The sequence below is a fragment of the Syngnathus typhle genome, linkage group LG3 (assembly GCF_033458585.1).
Source record: "Syngnathus typhle isolate RoL2023-S1 ecotype Sweden linkage group LG3, RoL_Styp_1.0, whole genome shotgun sequence".
NCBI classification, from domain to species: domain Eukaryota; kingdom Metazoa; phylum Chordata; class Actinopteri; order Syngnathiformes; family Syngnathidae; genus Syngnathus; species Syngnathus typhle.
In genome coordinates, this window is record NC_083740.1 from 16,666,512 (window position 1) to 16,681,649 (window position 15,138).

At 43.7% G+C, this 15,138-nt stretch overlaps 1 protein-coding gene and 1 long non-coding RNA gene across 4 annotated transcripts; both read right to left on the bottom strand.

Annotated features, from left to right (window-relative positions):
- Nucleotides 1-345: 345 nt before the first annotated feature.
- On the bottom strand, nucleotides 346-2,368 carry LOC133152065 (uncharacterized). Of its 3 annotated transcripts, none has more exons than XR_009714045.1 (6): nucleotides 1,883-2,368; nucleotides 1,210-1,798; nucleotides 1,033-1,122; nucleotides 845-937; nucleotides 657-754; nucleotides 346-573 (listed from the first exon to the last, which is right to left on the bottom strand). It is a non-coding gene; the product is annotated as an uncharacterized LOC133152065 (long non-coding RNA). The 3 variants fall into 3 exon arrangements; XR_009714044.1 differs by having other exon boundaries at nucleotides 657-749; nucleotides 845-942; XR_009714043.1 differs by having other exon boundaries at nucleotides 845-942.
- A 20-nt stretch (nucleotides 2,369-2,388) lies between these two features.
- LOC133152064 (ATP-dependent DNA helicase PIF1-like) lies at nucleotides 2,389-5,217 on the bottom strand. Its single transcript, XM_061275595.1, has 3 exons — nucleotides 4,765-5,217; nucleotides 4,600-4,703; nucleotides 2,389-4,495 (listed from the first exon to the last, which is right to left on the bottom strand). The coding sequence occupies exons 1-3, from the start codon at nucleotides 5,079-5,081 to the stop codon at nucleotides 3,363-3,365; spliced, it is 1,554 nt and encodes a 517-aa protein (XP_061131579.1). The 5' UTR covers nucleotides 5,082-5,217; the 3' UTR covers nucleotides 2,389-3,362.
- Between the last annotated feature and the right edge of the window lie 9,921 nt (nucleotides 5,218-15,138).

Here is a 15,138-nt window from a genome sequence, read left to right on the forward strand (position 1 = left end):
AAGTTGTCAACATACACTTTACACTTTTCCTTCTAAACAAGAAGGAAAAAAAACAGTTGCATGGTGCTTTTTGGAACCAAAATACAGCATGATATTAGTTGTTTTGGGCAGAATGGAATATATAATGCGTGAAATCTTCTAAATAATAAAAAAAATAGATAAAATGTTTAACTGACTCAATAAATACTGAACATACAAAATGACAAACAAGAACGTATACATTGGACTGGACTTGTATGTGATGAAATGAACATGCACATATTGGAAACACAAAACTTAATAAACAAAATTTAAGGCAAAGAAATATAGAAAGGCCAATCAATCAATCAATCAATCAATCAATCAATCAATCAATCAATCAATAAATAAATAAATAAATAAATAAATAAATAAATAAATAAATAAATAAATAAATAAATAAATGAATGAATGAATGAATGAATGAATGAGAACAGAAAACAGACTATACTATGAGGCCTCGCAGAGGGACAGCTTCCGACAGTTAAAGGCTAAAGTGTTCTCTGTCTGCATGACTGGATGCATGTAGAACCACAGGCAAGACCCAGGAACATACTAGAGGAACATGAAAGAGGTGTTGAGGAGAAGGGGTAAAATTAAAGAGTGCTTCCTGACAATTTTCCTTGTTGGCTACTCACAGATGAAGCAGGAGAAGTCATGTGTGTTTGGGAGTTTGTGTTCCATGATGCAGGCCTCCCTTGTACAAGTCTTCTTGAAATGCGTGGCTCTCGCTGTGCTACAACATAATATGTTAATCAATTCATGTTGAGGAGAAGCGGTAAAATTAAAAAGTGGTTCCTGACAAATTTCCTCTTTGCCTACTCACAGAAGAATCAGGAGAAGTCATGTGTGTTTGGGAGTTTGTGTTCCATGATGCAGGCCTCCCTTGTACAAGTCTTCTTGAAATGCGTGGCTCTCGCTGTGCTGCAACATAATATGTTAATCAATTCATGTTGAGGAGAAGCGGTAAAATTAAAGAGCGCTTCCTGACAAATTACCGTCTTGGCTACTCACAGAAGAAGCAGGAGAAGTCATGTGTGTTTGGGAGTTTGTGTTCCATGATGCAGGCCTCCCTTGTACAGGTGTTCTTGAAACTGTTGCCCTCTGTGACGACAAGAAAGCCTGTAAAGTAGTTCTGTTTGGTCTGTTAGGTGGGTTCTCATCAAAAAAACATTGAGTTTCTACACTTACATTACAATAAAGTAATATGTCATGGCTACCTCTGGCCTCGATTCTGGGATGAGCTTCTTCTTATCGTGGCTACAAGGCAGTTAGTTACAGGCTTGGCTAGATGTGGTTGAGCCACAGCTGAACACATTTCTGTCCCTTCTCGTTAAACTCTGCTAAATTCGATGCTGTGCAGGGATGTTCCAGCAGGGGCACATGAGGAGGTGTTGCATGGTCTGTGGTTCAGTGCCACAGTCACACTCGCTGTTCCGATCCTCCAGATGTCCCCATTTGGCGAGAGTGACTTTTGCACGTCCAACACCAGATCTTAGTCTATTTAGGCATTTCCACGTTGCATACATAGTTGGTGTCTGCTCCTGGGGTCATTGCCTCGCTTGCTTTAAGCTCCATTGTAGTTTCTGGTGGAAGATTGTCAAGTCTTTCTTCCCGCCGAGTGACTCTTTCACTGCCTGTGTTCGGCGTTCTGAGGGGTGGGACACTTTTCAGAAAACTTTTCCTGGACTTAAGGCGGCATTTGGCTGGTACATGGCCGAAGAGAGGATGTCTTTGGTCAGTGGACTGTGGATGAGCTGCTTTCGCCACATAAAATGAACTGTTAAAATACAGAAGAGTGAAATAGCAGCATTTAGTGTCTTTTGAAAGAAAGATAAAACATGTCTAATGATGAGAAACTTACCTCGTCTGTTTTCTGTTGTCGCCTCACGATTATGACGTAGAAAAAATATAATACATAAAAAAATGAAGTAATTAATGTGAAAAACAATTCAAAAAAAAAAGTTTAAAAGGCCTTTCTATAACTAAAATCAGAAATAAAAACATGTAAAACGTTAAAAAGTCTCCCCTTAACTCGTCTAAGATAGTTTAAAAAATGTAAAAGTTTCAAAAGTTAAAAATTTGGAAAGTGAAACATTTTAAGTTAAAAGTTTAAAAAGTTAAAAATGTTACAAGAGTTAAAAATTTAGAAAGTGAGCATTTTAAGTTAAAAGTTTAAAAAGTTAAAAATGTTACAAGAGTTAAAAATTTAGAAAGTGAGCATTTTAAGTTAAAAGTTTAAAAAGTTAAAAATGTTACAAGTTAAAAAGTTAAATCAACTTGAGTTAAGGGAAGACTTTTTGAAAGCTAATTAAAAAGTCTAAAAAGTTTAAAATTTTAAAAAGTTACATCAAGTTAAGGGAAGGCTTGTAGAAAATTTCTAAAGCCTTGGCCTTCCCTTAACTGAACTTGAGTCCACAACAACCCCCATTCCATCTCAACATACAGGCCCATCTCAACTTACCACCACAGACATGAGTTCAGCTACATCAACTGTCCTTGTCTTTACATGTATGACCACCTTTACTCATGATACTTTTTAATGACAGTTTCATGTAAGGCTTTACTCACGGTTTGTTTCCATTTATCACTCTTCCATGATTTGCCTGGGACCATTTAAAAATGATAAAAGTGAATCCAAGTTAAAAAGGCCACTCCTCTCCGTCTCCCCTTCACTCACTCTGAAGCATGTTTCTCGCGTCAAGCAAACCTTTGCCATCGATAAGTATTTTCCAATTCGATGTTTTCTCCATTTGTAATGCCAGCCAGGCAACAGGTTTATTGCTAGCATCATGCACAAACCTCAGTGTCCAAAATAGGGGTGGATTTCATTGCCACCAATTTATATTATCAGTATAAAGCTGCTTTTCCAGCTATCGCTATCCACATGGGTTGGTAGTTATTTTCTATGTGGAAATTGTGAGGCTAATGGCAACATTACGTTTACCATTCTGAGCCCCAGATCCCATTTCATCTCTAGTCAACAAATCACCCACCACATCCCACCACTAATATTATACACTTACGCCATTCGACGTCTGTCCTCGTTGTTTTTCCAACTACTGAAAAACATGATATAGATTTGACTTACCTTTCACTGGTCAAAACACAGAAAACAGGATTGTGATAGCTGTTGTATGTTCGCACGGAACCTGAATAAAGAGCACAGAGGTCGAGAGAAAGAAAAAGAGGTCAAGTAATGAGCACTTCCACTCTGGATCCCATCTCTCCTCAAGTCAACAAATCACCCACCGCATCCCACCACTATTATTATACACTTACGACACCGTTGACGTTTCGATTTCCATCCTTGTTGTTTTAGAAAATGCTGATTTAGCTGTGACTTACCTTTCACTGGTCAAAACACAGAAAACAGGATTGTGATAGCTGTAGTACGTTTGCAGGACACCTGAATGAAGGGCACACTGAGGTCGAGAGACAAAAATGAGGTCAAGCAATGTGTTTTTGTCAGTGGTAGCAGTGGCTATGAGTTGCGTGTAGCCTTTCGAGCGGAACAAATCAAGAATGGGCTTGAATGAGGCAGATAGCATATCTTCATTAAAATCTCCACATACCAAGATCTGATGATGCTCCATTACTTCAAGGTACCGCAAGAGATTTCCCAAGCTTGGCAGAAAAGTGCGCAGACTGTTGCCTGGAGGCCTGTAAACGGCAGCAATCAACACATTGAGGGGATCTTCAAGTTTCACCACAACAAATTCAATGTCGGTCACACCCTGAACGTATTTCTTTTCGTGGGCCGCGATGTGACTTTTGACACAAATACCTACGCCGCCACCACGTTTTGTCGCCAAGTCAGGACAGTTTGTGTAAGAATCACTTCGGTTCCTGCAAAACATCGTGTAGCCTTCCAAGCAAGCACGTCCATCGGCCACTGATCCTTGGAGGTGTGTCTCTGTGAAGCACAAAACATCAGCGAAAAGCAGTTCGTGATGAGACACGATATCTTGCACGTGACAAGACAGCCCTTCGGTGTTATGATGGACGACAACCAGGTGATTTGCCCGATCTACCGACGGCATCACGTGAAGGAGGGGCATGACGCTCTCCAAAGAATCCTCTGCCATCTCAGCAAGAGCAGCAGTGATTTGTGGATTTGCATGAAGCCTTCTCTCATCCATATGCAGAATATGCAGACCACTGAGCGAAGTCACTCTACTCAGAGCTACGTACCCCATGCCGTGTTCGAAAACACCTTTCAGCGAGACTGCAGCCTGTGACGTTGTCATGCCTTGTACCTTGTGGATCGTGCAGGCAAAAGCAAGCTTGATGGGAAACTGTCGGCGCGTCACTCCAGCCTTGTTCAGCTTCTCCTCCAGTCTGTCAATGTACACGGGGTTAGCAGCACGCGCTGTGTTACTCACATGATCGAGTTCCAACCCAAGTTTCTGGACACGGGCTTCATTTGGATAGTTCACCAATTTGACAACTTTTGCAAACATCCCGTTGCACAGACCTGATTGAACATCAACGTTCCGTGTGATCATAACACGAGCACCCAGGGCAACTTTGATGGAGTCCGGGAGCTCATTCTTAGCGCCTTGCACAGGGGAAGCTTGCCTTGCCATTCTGCCAGTTCCTTTGTCTTTCTTGTAGTCATCCGCGTCAATCTGCACAATGTCCTTATGAAGCAGTTCCAGCATCGCAGAGTTATGGCCATCCACCTGTTTATTGGTGGCAAAAACATGCAGAATATGACTTGGACACATTTCTGGGGAAGTGTACCTCGTGGCAAGGAGAGCTCTGTCCATTTCCGACAGTTCATCTGACTTTTCTTTGACGCGGAGTCGGTTCAGCAGTTCGGCAAAGGCGACATCGTCTTTCTGCCTCATGATGGCGGTGAGCGTGATCTTTTTGAAGTCGTCACGCCAGTGGTCCAGCCGCGTAGGATCGTACACGCACAGAGGTTTGGACTGTCTCACGGGAGGGAGCTGAAAGAAATCTCCAACAGCAAGAACAGACATGCCACCGAAAGGTAAATTAATTCCTTTGATTTGTTTCAACCTGGCATTCACGTAGGCGAAGAGGTCTTTCGACACCATGGAAATCTCATCGATGATGAGTATTTCGGCGATGGACAGCTCGGCTCGGACTTCGTCCAGTTTATTGCCCAGCCCGTGGTACGGGGGTTTGAGACTTCTCGGCAGTTTGAGTAGACAATGCAACGTTGCCCCGGAAATGTTGAACGCCGCCGTGCCAGTGAAAGCTGCGAGAACAACCGTTTGCTTGGAAATGTCGGCCTCCTCAGCCAGTCGTGGTAGTCTTTGCAGTATTTTGGTAGCGTCAGCGTGGATACACTTGATGAGATGAGATTTGCCGGTCCCGGCGCCACCATTGATGTGGTAGAAGAACTGCTCAATGGGCTTTGAGCTACACACACGTTTTATGCACCAATCTCTGACCTTGTAGAAGACGGACGCTTGCTTTTGGTTCAGGTTACGGTACATGTCGCGTAACACCGCGGGATCGATGGCAGCAGGCTCTGTCACGATGGACATTTGCGTTGTTTTGGACCTGACGTTATAGTCCGGGACATTTTCCTCCACGTTGTCGTTCGGTTCATCTCTCGCGTTCATTTCCTCAACGCATTCGAGTCTTTGCAACTCACTCTCGGGAGCCAGGTGGCACCATTCGTTTATGACGAGCCCACTCTCCTCCACCTCTTGGATGGCGTTGTCAATGTCTCGACTGTATTTCTCATACCTTTCTCGGTTCCTTCTGACAATTTGGCACACGCGCTCCACAGAGTCGTTATACGGTAACTGTACACAGGCGTTATCATGAAACAACTGATAGGAAGGACAGCGTTCAGATTTTAATTGGCAATCAGCACGATGAGGCAGGTACAGCTTGAGCAAGCAGCAGTAATATTCCTCCGGATTCTTTTGTTCAGAGTATTTGCAGTATTTGATGACGGCATGTTTTTCTGTTCTTTTCTGGACAAAGCCCATGTCGTTCAGCAGAGGCAAAACATTCTTACCTTTGGCTTGTTTGCCATAAACAATTCTGCACATTGATGCAAAATCAGCCAAGCACATGACTTCGAATTCCTCTGTTTGAGGTCTGGATTTGTATTTTTCCGGCAGGCCAGTCATCCACACTTCATGAGATTCCTGCGTTTTGCCCTCAAGGAGCGAGAGAGGATAACTCATTTTCAGCGCATTGTCACTCGTTTGTACAAATACCACCATGCGGGAGGACTGTTTCATATGCAAGCCGCACGCACGTGCGACGCATTCCTGAGCACTCACTTCTCTTTTCTTGGAGTACGCTTGCATAATTTGCTTCATTTCATCGCTCTCGTTGACATTTGCGCAGCGGGAGTTTTCAATGACCGATTTCAGGTATTGGCTCAGACCGTGTTCAGCCTTGCTGATGTAGCTGCAGATGTATGCGATGCAAGAGTAGGCATTCAGGATGTATTGGATGTCCAGGTTTCCATCCCAGGCAAGAAGCAAATGGCGGTTGTAGTTGTTGACCCAGCAGTCTTTCGGTTCTCGCTTAAGCACGACAGAACTCGACGAGGCCGTCATGCGCAAACAGTTCATGTACTCGTCACCGGTGAGCTTACATTTAGCCAGTAGCTGAGGCAAAGTCAGGCATGCCGTTTCAGGCTCATTCAGCAGATTTAGCACGGGAACAAGCTTGGCATTCGACGCCAAGCGATCGTCATTGCGTTGATCTCGATTGTCGTCGTCGACGGGCGCAGGTCTGACAATCATTGTTTCATGGCACGGTTGTTTGGGGAATCCAAAGCGGCAATTTGCACCTTGGTGTTTGACGCACGATTTGGAGTGACTTTTGCTGTGCATCTGAACCTCTGTGACCTTTTTGTACAATTCCGGTTCCTTCTGCGGGTCCGGCAGCTCGGCCGAGATGTAGCGAGACACAAAATGACAGATGGCTTCATCTGTGGCTTCCTCAAATACAGGGGCACCTCGAACCCAAATGAGGCAATGAATGTGAGGACTTCCTCTGTGTTGAAACTCCAGTCGGTAAAAGTAGTCGACGACCTCACCAATCGGTTGCGCCGGAGAGAGGATCAAATCTCTGAACAGAGCTTCCACACGCTTGTCGAACATGCGCATCGTCGTCACAGGATTGCTGCGTAGGATCTCACACTTGGTAGCCCAGTCAAGTTGGGCGAAATTCACGACTTCACCCTGTTGCGCTTTGATGGCGGTGATGACCTCTTCCCAACGCATTTCGGCAGCAGAAAATGTGCAAAAGAACGTGGGTGTGCCCAGCTGTCGGATCATAGCAAAAAGATCTTTGGTGGTTCTCTCCCAATAGGCCGGCGTACCTCTCAGCGGTGTCATGAATCGGACAGCATCTTTGCTGCGCACCAGTTTCTCAACTTCACGTTTGTCCTGAAGCATGGCATTGTTTATCCTTCGACCATCCCTGGTAAAAGGCTTACCTTTGCGCAGCTGTATTGTCATGCTCGACGTTGCCTGGTAAATTTCAGTCACAAATTGGGCAAAGAACAAGTAGTTGGTATCTCGAGCAAAGCGTTCGTCCACACAACACAGACGGGTTTTGAAATATTTGCTTGGTGTGAGTTTTATTGCTCTCTCTTCATCGAGGGTGTTTTGACCAGTGGGAAACTGCACTGGAAAAGCCATGGCCTCAAGCTTGGGAGTCTTGAAAAAGCTTACTGGGTTGTTTCTTTCTGCAGGAGCAACACAATAAATGCCCTCTGTAAAACTCATAATTTCCTCCGACACATCATTGGGTTGGAGACATGATTCAAGTATCACTCCACCATTTGGTTGATCACCGTCTTCCGAATTTTCTTGTTGCTGTTTGTTACCGCTGTTGTCATGTTGTGAGTCACTGTTCATCCCACACAGAGCATCACTCTCAAATCGGTAGATCTCCTCCAGAGCTTCCTCATTGTACTCACTGTCGCTCATTTGCGCTTCATCGGAGCTGCTCTCATCGTCAGTGAGGGTTGGGTCGCAAAGGTCCGCATCGTCGCGAATAGTTATGTCTCTGTACTGTGGATGGACTTGTTGCAGTTTCATCAGAGCGCTCATTAGCTTGGACCAAGTGACGGTTTGAAAAAACTGATGGCCTTTGTAGCAAAGCCGTCTCTTCAGTTTCACTCTCAACATCTGTGACTTACTTCTTAGTCTGGGCAAGACATTGACCGTCTCTTGTACTTCAGATGGCACGCACACCACATTTCCACGAATGGCTCGTTGTTGACCTTTGGGAAGAGGTACAATTTTGGCAAATGATATGCATTTGGAAATGAGGTGTCTCTCCAGTATGTTCAATCCACACAGTTCCTTTGGAATATCAGAGAGTGTGAGATTGTTCGCAACAGCAAGTGCAGGCATTTTACCATCTTTGAGGTGACTAAAGCAAGTGTGACATATCCACTCCAGTTTTCTTTCAGCTGGTACGCTGCACGAGGCCTGACATTCATCATCACAGATATGGACAAATTGTCCCGTGAGACAACTTGCAACAACATGTCTGTTTTTCTTATAAAATCTACGTTGACAAGCGCGTACTTGGTTGGGAAACAACGCTCTGTGGCAAACAGTGCAGACAAATGTGGGGCCATTCTTAATTTGGGCTTTGAATAGCTCAACAGCTTTCATAAGCACACAGTCATTTCGCTCCCTACATAGTCGGTTTATGACTTTGTATTTGTGTAAAATCTTCCTTACTCTGCGCATTGTTTTGGTCCTCAGTGAATCAGATTTTGTTTTCATTATGCGCCTCATGATTTCCTGATGTTTTAATCGGAATTCAGGGTTGTTTAGATAACGGCGTGTAATGTAATAGCGCTGCCTGTTTCGAAACTCAACATCATCACGGTAACGTTCTGTGATGTAAGAACGCTGTCGGTTCCTAAACCCAACATCGTCACGATAACGTTCTGTGATGTAAGAACGCTGTCGGTTCTTAAACGCAACATCGTCACGGTAACGTTCTGTAATGTAAGCGCGTCGTCTCATCGTAAAACACTCATCTGTCCTATAACGACGTGAGAAACGGGAAAGGTTTTTGTTCTTAAACTCATGATCTGTCTGACAACGTTGTGTAAAATAGGACTTTTGTCTGGCACAAAAATGCTTGTCCTGTTGATAACGGCTCCTAATATAACCCAATTTCCTTTGTCTTACCTCTGCATTTTGACTGTACTGTTCTTTCTCTTTTGAGTTCTTCATCATTCTCTTTAGTTCCTGTTTTTTACATCTCACTTTTGATTTTTCTTTTAACGTTTCCTGTGCTTTTATTTGTCGTAGGAACTTTCTCCTACTAGATTTCGCAATTTTTGACACATTTGGCAGCTGTTTACCTGTTGTCAAAACCACTTCACTGTTATCGGGAAATTCTTGGTAGTGATGTTCACCTGAACACGGTGTAGTCTCGCTCGTCTCAACACATGGGACAATTTCAGCAACAGGTCTGCTTGCGGCAGCGTCATCGATGCTCATCACGGGAGGAATCTGTGTACATGGCGCCATCTCATGGTTACTTACGGGAACTTCATCAGGTTCGAAGCAGATCGGTACAAGCTCATACGGCTCATCGCCAGAGCACCTCAAGCTTGTATAAACCCCCGTCAACTTATCGATCAGGTCGGACACACATGCGAAGAGCATCATGATCGCTGTGCCGTTGTCATCATGGAGGCCATCTCGTCCTCTAGAGTGGGGATCAAAAAAACCATACCTGCCTTGGCGGTCTCGGAAAACAGCAATGCACGTTAACCGCATAATCAGAAGCGCACAATTGACCCCTGAGGTCAAGCACCGGAGTCTGTCACGAAGGTTCAGAAACAGCTCATCTCCGTAGAAAGAGGTGAACAAACCACCCATTGACTGACTCTTTATTAAGACATGCTGCTTGGATAAACCACGCACAACCCCTGGAAGTTCATCAGCCGTCAGAAATCTGTCCAAGAAGCATCCTTGGGCTTTCAGTGCAGCAACAGTACATGTATACAGTTCATTGCCAACATTAAGAACAGCATCAAGATCAGAGCTGGTCAGGTGATTTAACTCCTGCAAGAAAGCCAGAAATGTAACAGAGTTAGCCACACATTGACTGTTTCTGAATTCTCCATATCTGGGATGATTTTGGCTGTGAGATGCCAACACATACGTTACCAAATGAGGTTGCACAGAAGCCGTGGCTGCAGCGGGAATGTCAGGCCCAGTGTCACAGGAATCAGTCTCAAATTGTGCATCAAGGGCACGTGCAGGAGTTTGACAAAGTGGATCATGGCCACGTGCGTCAGTTTCAAAAGGCGGATCATGACCACGTGCGTAAGTTTGAGAGCGTGGAGCATGACCGCGGTCAGTTTCAAAGTGTGGCTCAAGGCCATGTTCAGGTTCAAAAAGTGCAGTAGGTTCAAAAAGTGCAGTATTGGCACATGTGTCAGGAGTTTCAAAACGTGCAGAATCTGCACTTGTGACGTCATTATGCCGGGTAGGTAAGGTTGGATCACTGCATGTAACTGGCGGCGGGGAGCATCGACGATTTAAACGTCGCTCCCAGCTCAACTTTACAGCCTGGGATCGCCTTCCTTTCCTCGGCATAGCAAGTTATGATGGATGTGAGATAGAAGGAAGACAGAAGACAAAAGATAGAGCAGCCACAAGAGAGGGTATAGGGGGTCAGCCACAGGGTCCCTGGAGCGTCACAGAACTACAGGCCACGGAGCGTCTCAGAAATACAGGTCCACGGAGCGTGCCAGAACCGCAGGTCACAGAGCTCTGCAGGAAAAAAAACAACATATATCAATAAGCTACAATGTAATTAGTCATACTTTCGATTGACAACGAACTGAAAGCAAAATTACATTATAATTGATGAAGTTATTTATTAAAATAATACATAAGCATAGTAATCAAAATTAAAGAAACCGTTGACTAAAATACATAAACAGTAGCCAAATTTAATCACGATTCCAAAGCTATCATCACAGGAACTTGAAATACAATCACTTTGTAATGATGATAACATAGAATTGACTGACTGAATCATGCCTCACCTTGGAAGTCGAGTTATGTACTGCAGGGAAAGAAATAACAGAAAGTGGGAAACAAATAATTAAGTGACATTTCCACAATGCTTTGAATGTCTTTTACGATTACAAATACTGAGAGAAATACGGTGGCGAGATTGAAAGTCAATATTTCCTAACTAGTCAAAAACAGCTTTTAATGATACAGTAGTGACAATGCACAACTGTAGTACTAATGATAATTCATCATCATATTTTGTAATTAATGTTATTTGACTTTCTTCCAAACTTCAACAGTACAAAAAACGCACAATTGAGAAACTAATCATTTGCTCCTGGATGGTTATTTTGTACGAGATCAGGTACAAGTAATTGAGTCATCTGGCATGAGAAAAGAGACTTAGATTTACATGTGTACTTTATATGTAAATGTAGACATGATATTTAATGTCATGACAGCCTCAAATGTCAGCATGATGCCATATGATCACTTTTAATCCCTTCATGATTTAAAAACATATTTGTGGCATCTAAATAAACGCGAGGGGAAAAGAACTACAATATGTCGTCATATTTGGTCGCCGATGTGTGGCCAACAAGTAAACGCGAGGGGGGACTACAATGTGACGTCATATCCGGTCGCCGTGCGCCACTGAAATAAAGTTATTTATATACATATTATTGCGATTATTGAATGAATCAAAGTTTGCTATAAAATATTAAATTCGACACAGCAACCGCCTCTGATGTTGAACCTCTTTACGCCTATTGAACTCAGGAGCCGAGCTGCAACCAAGGCAGTTGCTAATGCTATCTAGCTAGCGGCGATGCTTCATTGAGAAAAAAACCCAAATAAACTACTTCCTATGTGAAGCACCGCCGAAGCTACCAACCAAACGGCGCACTAACAGCACAACCGTAAACAATGTAACACTTAAATGTCTATACTTACTTTTTGGCAAACACGCACACAATCACAGCAACAGTCTCTGTCGATAGCCGCCGTCTGTGACTGACCACTGCGCGCGGGACGCAACAATCGCGATAAGACGATATAAGTCACGCGAGACTAGGCGTGGTGACGTCACTGCCCTACGCAACAATTTAACGGCAAAATGTACATTGATTTTGCAACATAGGACACTGAAACAACAGGTTGTCAAGATGCGTTGTTTGTCTACTAAACATAAAAAGTTATTTCTATTACAGTATGCCTAAGAATAGTGAAAAGCATTGTGTTCGATATATTTGTTGCATCCAACTAAACGCGAGGGTCCAAACTACAATGTGACGTCATATTTAGTCGCCGATTTGTTGGCTAGAAGTAAACGCGAAGGGAAAAAACTACAATATGACGTCATATCGGGTCGCCGTGCGCCACCGCAAAAGTCCCGATGAAATAAAGACACTTGTACATACATATAATTGCGATTATTTAAATAAGCAAAGTTTGACATAAAATATTTGATTCAACACAGCAACCGCCTCTTATGTTGAACGCCTATTTACGCCTATTGAACTCCGGAGTCAAGCTTCAACCCGGGTAGTTGCTAGTGGACGTTTCGCTAATGCTAGCTAGCTAGCTAGCTAGCGGCGATGCTTCACTGAGATTATAAAGCAAATAAACGACTTCTTATGTGAAGCATTGCCGAAGCTACCAACCAAACGGCGCACACACGAAACAATCTGGGATCAGACATCAGCACAACAGTAAACAATGTAACACTTAAAAGTCTATACTTACTTTTTGGCAAACACGCACACAATCACAGCAACAGTCTGTTTAGATAACCGCCGTCTGTGACTGACGAATGTGCGCGGGCTGCAACAATCGCGATAAGCGGATATAACTCACGCGAGACGTCAAACGCAGCGTGTTCGCTTCTCTTCCGGGGGGGGGGGGGGGAGTGGCAGCCATTTGTGGAGACTCGTGGTAAAAGATTTTCTTTCCTTGATTTCATTTAGGTGGCGGGCTCCATCTAGTGGTGAAACCGAGAAGTGCAAGCTTCTTGTGCGGGCCATATGCAATTATGTTTTCAGAATTTGCTGCGGGCCAATAAAAACTGCACCACGGGACGCAGTTTGCCCGCGGGCACTTTCGGTTCATTGTGGGTTCATTAGGTCACTTCAGGGTCAATCCGAGATGGCCGCTAAACTGGAAGTGGGGGTCACGGGCTGAATTGCGAAAGCATAGTGGAAGTGGTGGTGAAGGGGGTGAATATGGTAAGCATAAGGTGAACAAAGTGAATAAAGTTGGAATGGGTTGAATGGGTTGAAAAATGTAGAAATGAGAAGGGAAAAAGGAATTGGGTGTGAATTTCAAAATAAAAGATGTGAAGTTTTTGGGAAATTGTGGAATAGGTAAAAAAAATGATGAACAGTTGAAAGTTGGAATGGGTTGAATCGGTGGAAAAATGTAGAAATGAGAAGGGAAAAAGGAATTGGGTGTGAATTTCAAAATAAAAGATGTGAAGTTTTTGGGAAGTTGTGGAATAGGTAGAAAAATGATGAACAGTTGAAAGTTGGAATGGGTTGAATCGGTTGAAAAATGTAGAAATGAGAAGGGAAAAAGGAATTGGGTGTGAATTTCAAAATAAAAGACGTGAAGTTTTTGGGAAGTTGAGGAATAGGTAGGGAAATGTTGTGGGAATTTATCTTCGATCTGCATGTATAAGTTGCCATCTATGGAAGGTGAGATGTTAGGGATGTCAGGCTGTGTTGTGTGACGTCATGAGGGGAGGCGCGGCAGTTCAATACAGAAAGTGACTGAAACAACAGCTGTCGTCTTGGGTCTGATTCATATCAATACATATATCACGCACAAACATGAAAATGTTGAAACGGGTTAAATCAGACAAAAAACGAAAAAGTTAGCGCAAATGTAGCTATTTGGGCCACTCAGTGTTGAAATAAGGTCACTTCCGGTTTGATTCGGGTCACTTCCGGTCTAGTTTGAGTCACTTCCGGTTTATTTGGGTCACTTCCGGTTTAAAACAGGTCACTTCCGGTTTAGCTGAGGTCACTTCCGGTTTATTTGGGGTCATTTCCGGTCTAAAAAGGTCACTTCCGGTTCATTTGGGGTCACTTCCGGTTTGATTTGGGGTCACTTCCGGTCTACCAGAGGTCACTTCCGGTCTATTTGGGGCCACTTCCGGTCTATTTGGGGTCACTTCCGGTTTATTTGGGTCACTTCCGGTTTAATTTGGGTCACTTCCGGTTCGTCTGAGGTCACTTCCGGTTTATTAGGGGTCATTTCCGGTCTAAAAAGGTCACTTCCGGTTCATTTGGGGTCACTTCCGGTTTGATTTGGGGTCACTTCCGGTCTACCAGAGGTCACTTCCGGTCTATTTGGGGTCACTTCCGGTCTATTTGGGGTCACTTCCGGTTTATTTGGGTCACTTCCGGTTTAATTTGGGTCACTTCCGGTTCGTCTGAGGTCACTTCCGGTTTATTAGGGGTCATTTCCGGTCTAAAAAGGTCACTTCTGGTACATTTGGGGTCACTTCCGGTTTGATTTGGGGTCACTTCCGGTTTACCTGAGGTCAGTTCCGGTCTATTTGGGGTCACTTTCGGTTTGATTTGGGGCACTTCCGGTTCATTCTGGGTTCATTGGTGGCACTTCAGGGTCATCCAAGATGGCCGCCACACTGGAATTGGGGGTCAAGGGTTGAATTGTGTAAGCATAGTGGAAGTGGGGGTGAATGGGAGTGAATGTGGGAAGCATAGTGGAAGTGGGGGTGAATGGGAGTGAATGTGGTAAGCATAAGGTGAATAAGGGGAATAAATGTGGTGTGAATTTCAAAATAAAAGATGTGAAGTTTTTGGGAAATTGTGGAATAGGTAAAAAAAATGATGAACAGTTGAAAGTTGGAATGGGTTGAATCGGTGGAAAAATGTAGAAATGAGAAGGGAAAAAGGAATTGGGTGTGAATTTCAAAATAAAAGATGTGAAGTTTTTGGGAAGTTGTGGAATAGGTAGAAAAATGATGAACAGTTGAAAGTTGGAATGGGTTGAATCGGTTGAAAAATGTAGAAATTAGAGTAGAAAAAAGGAATTGGGTGTGAATTTCAAAATAAAAGATGTGAAGTTTTTGGGAAGTGGGAAGTTG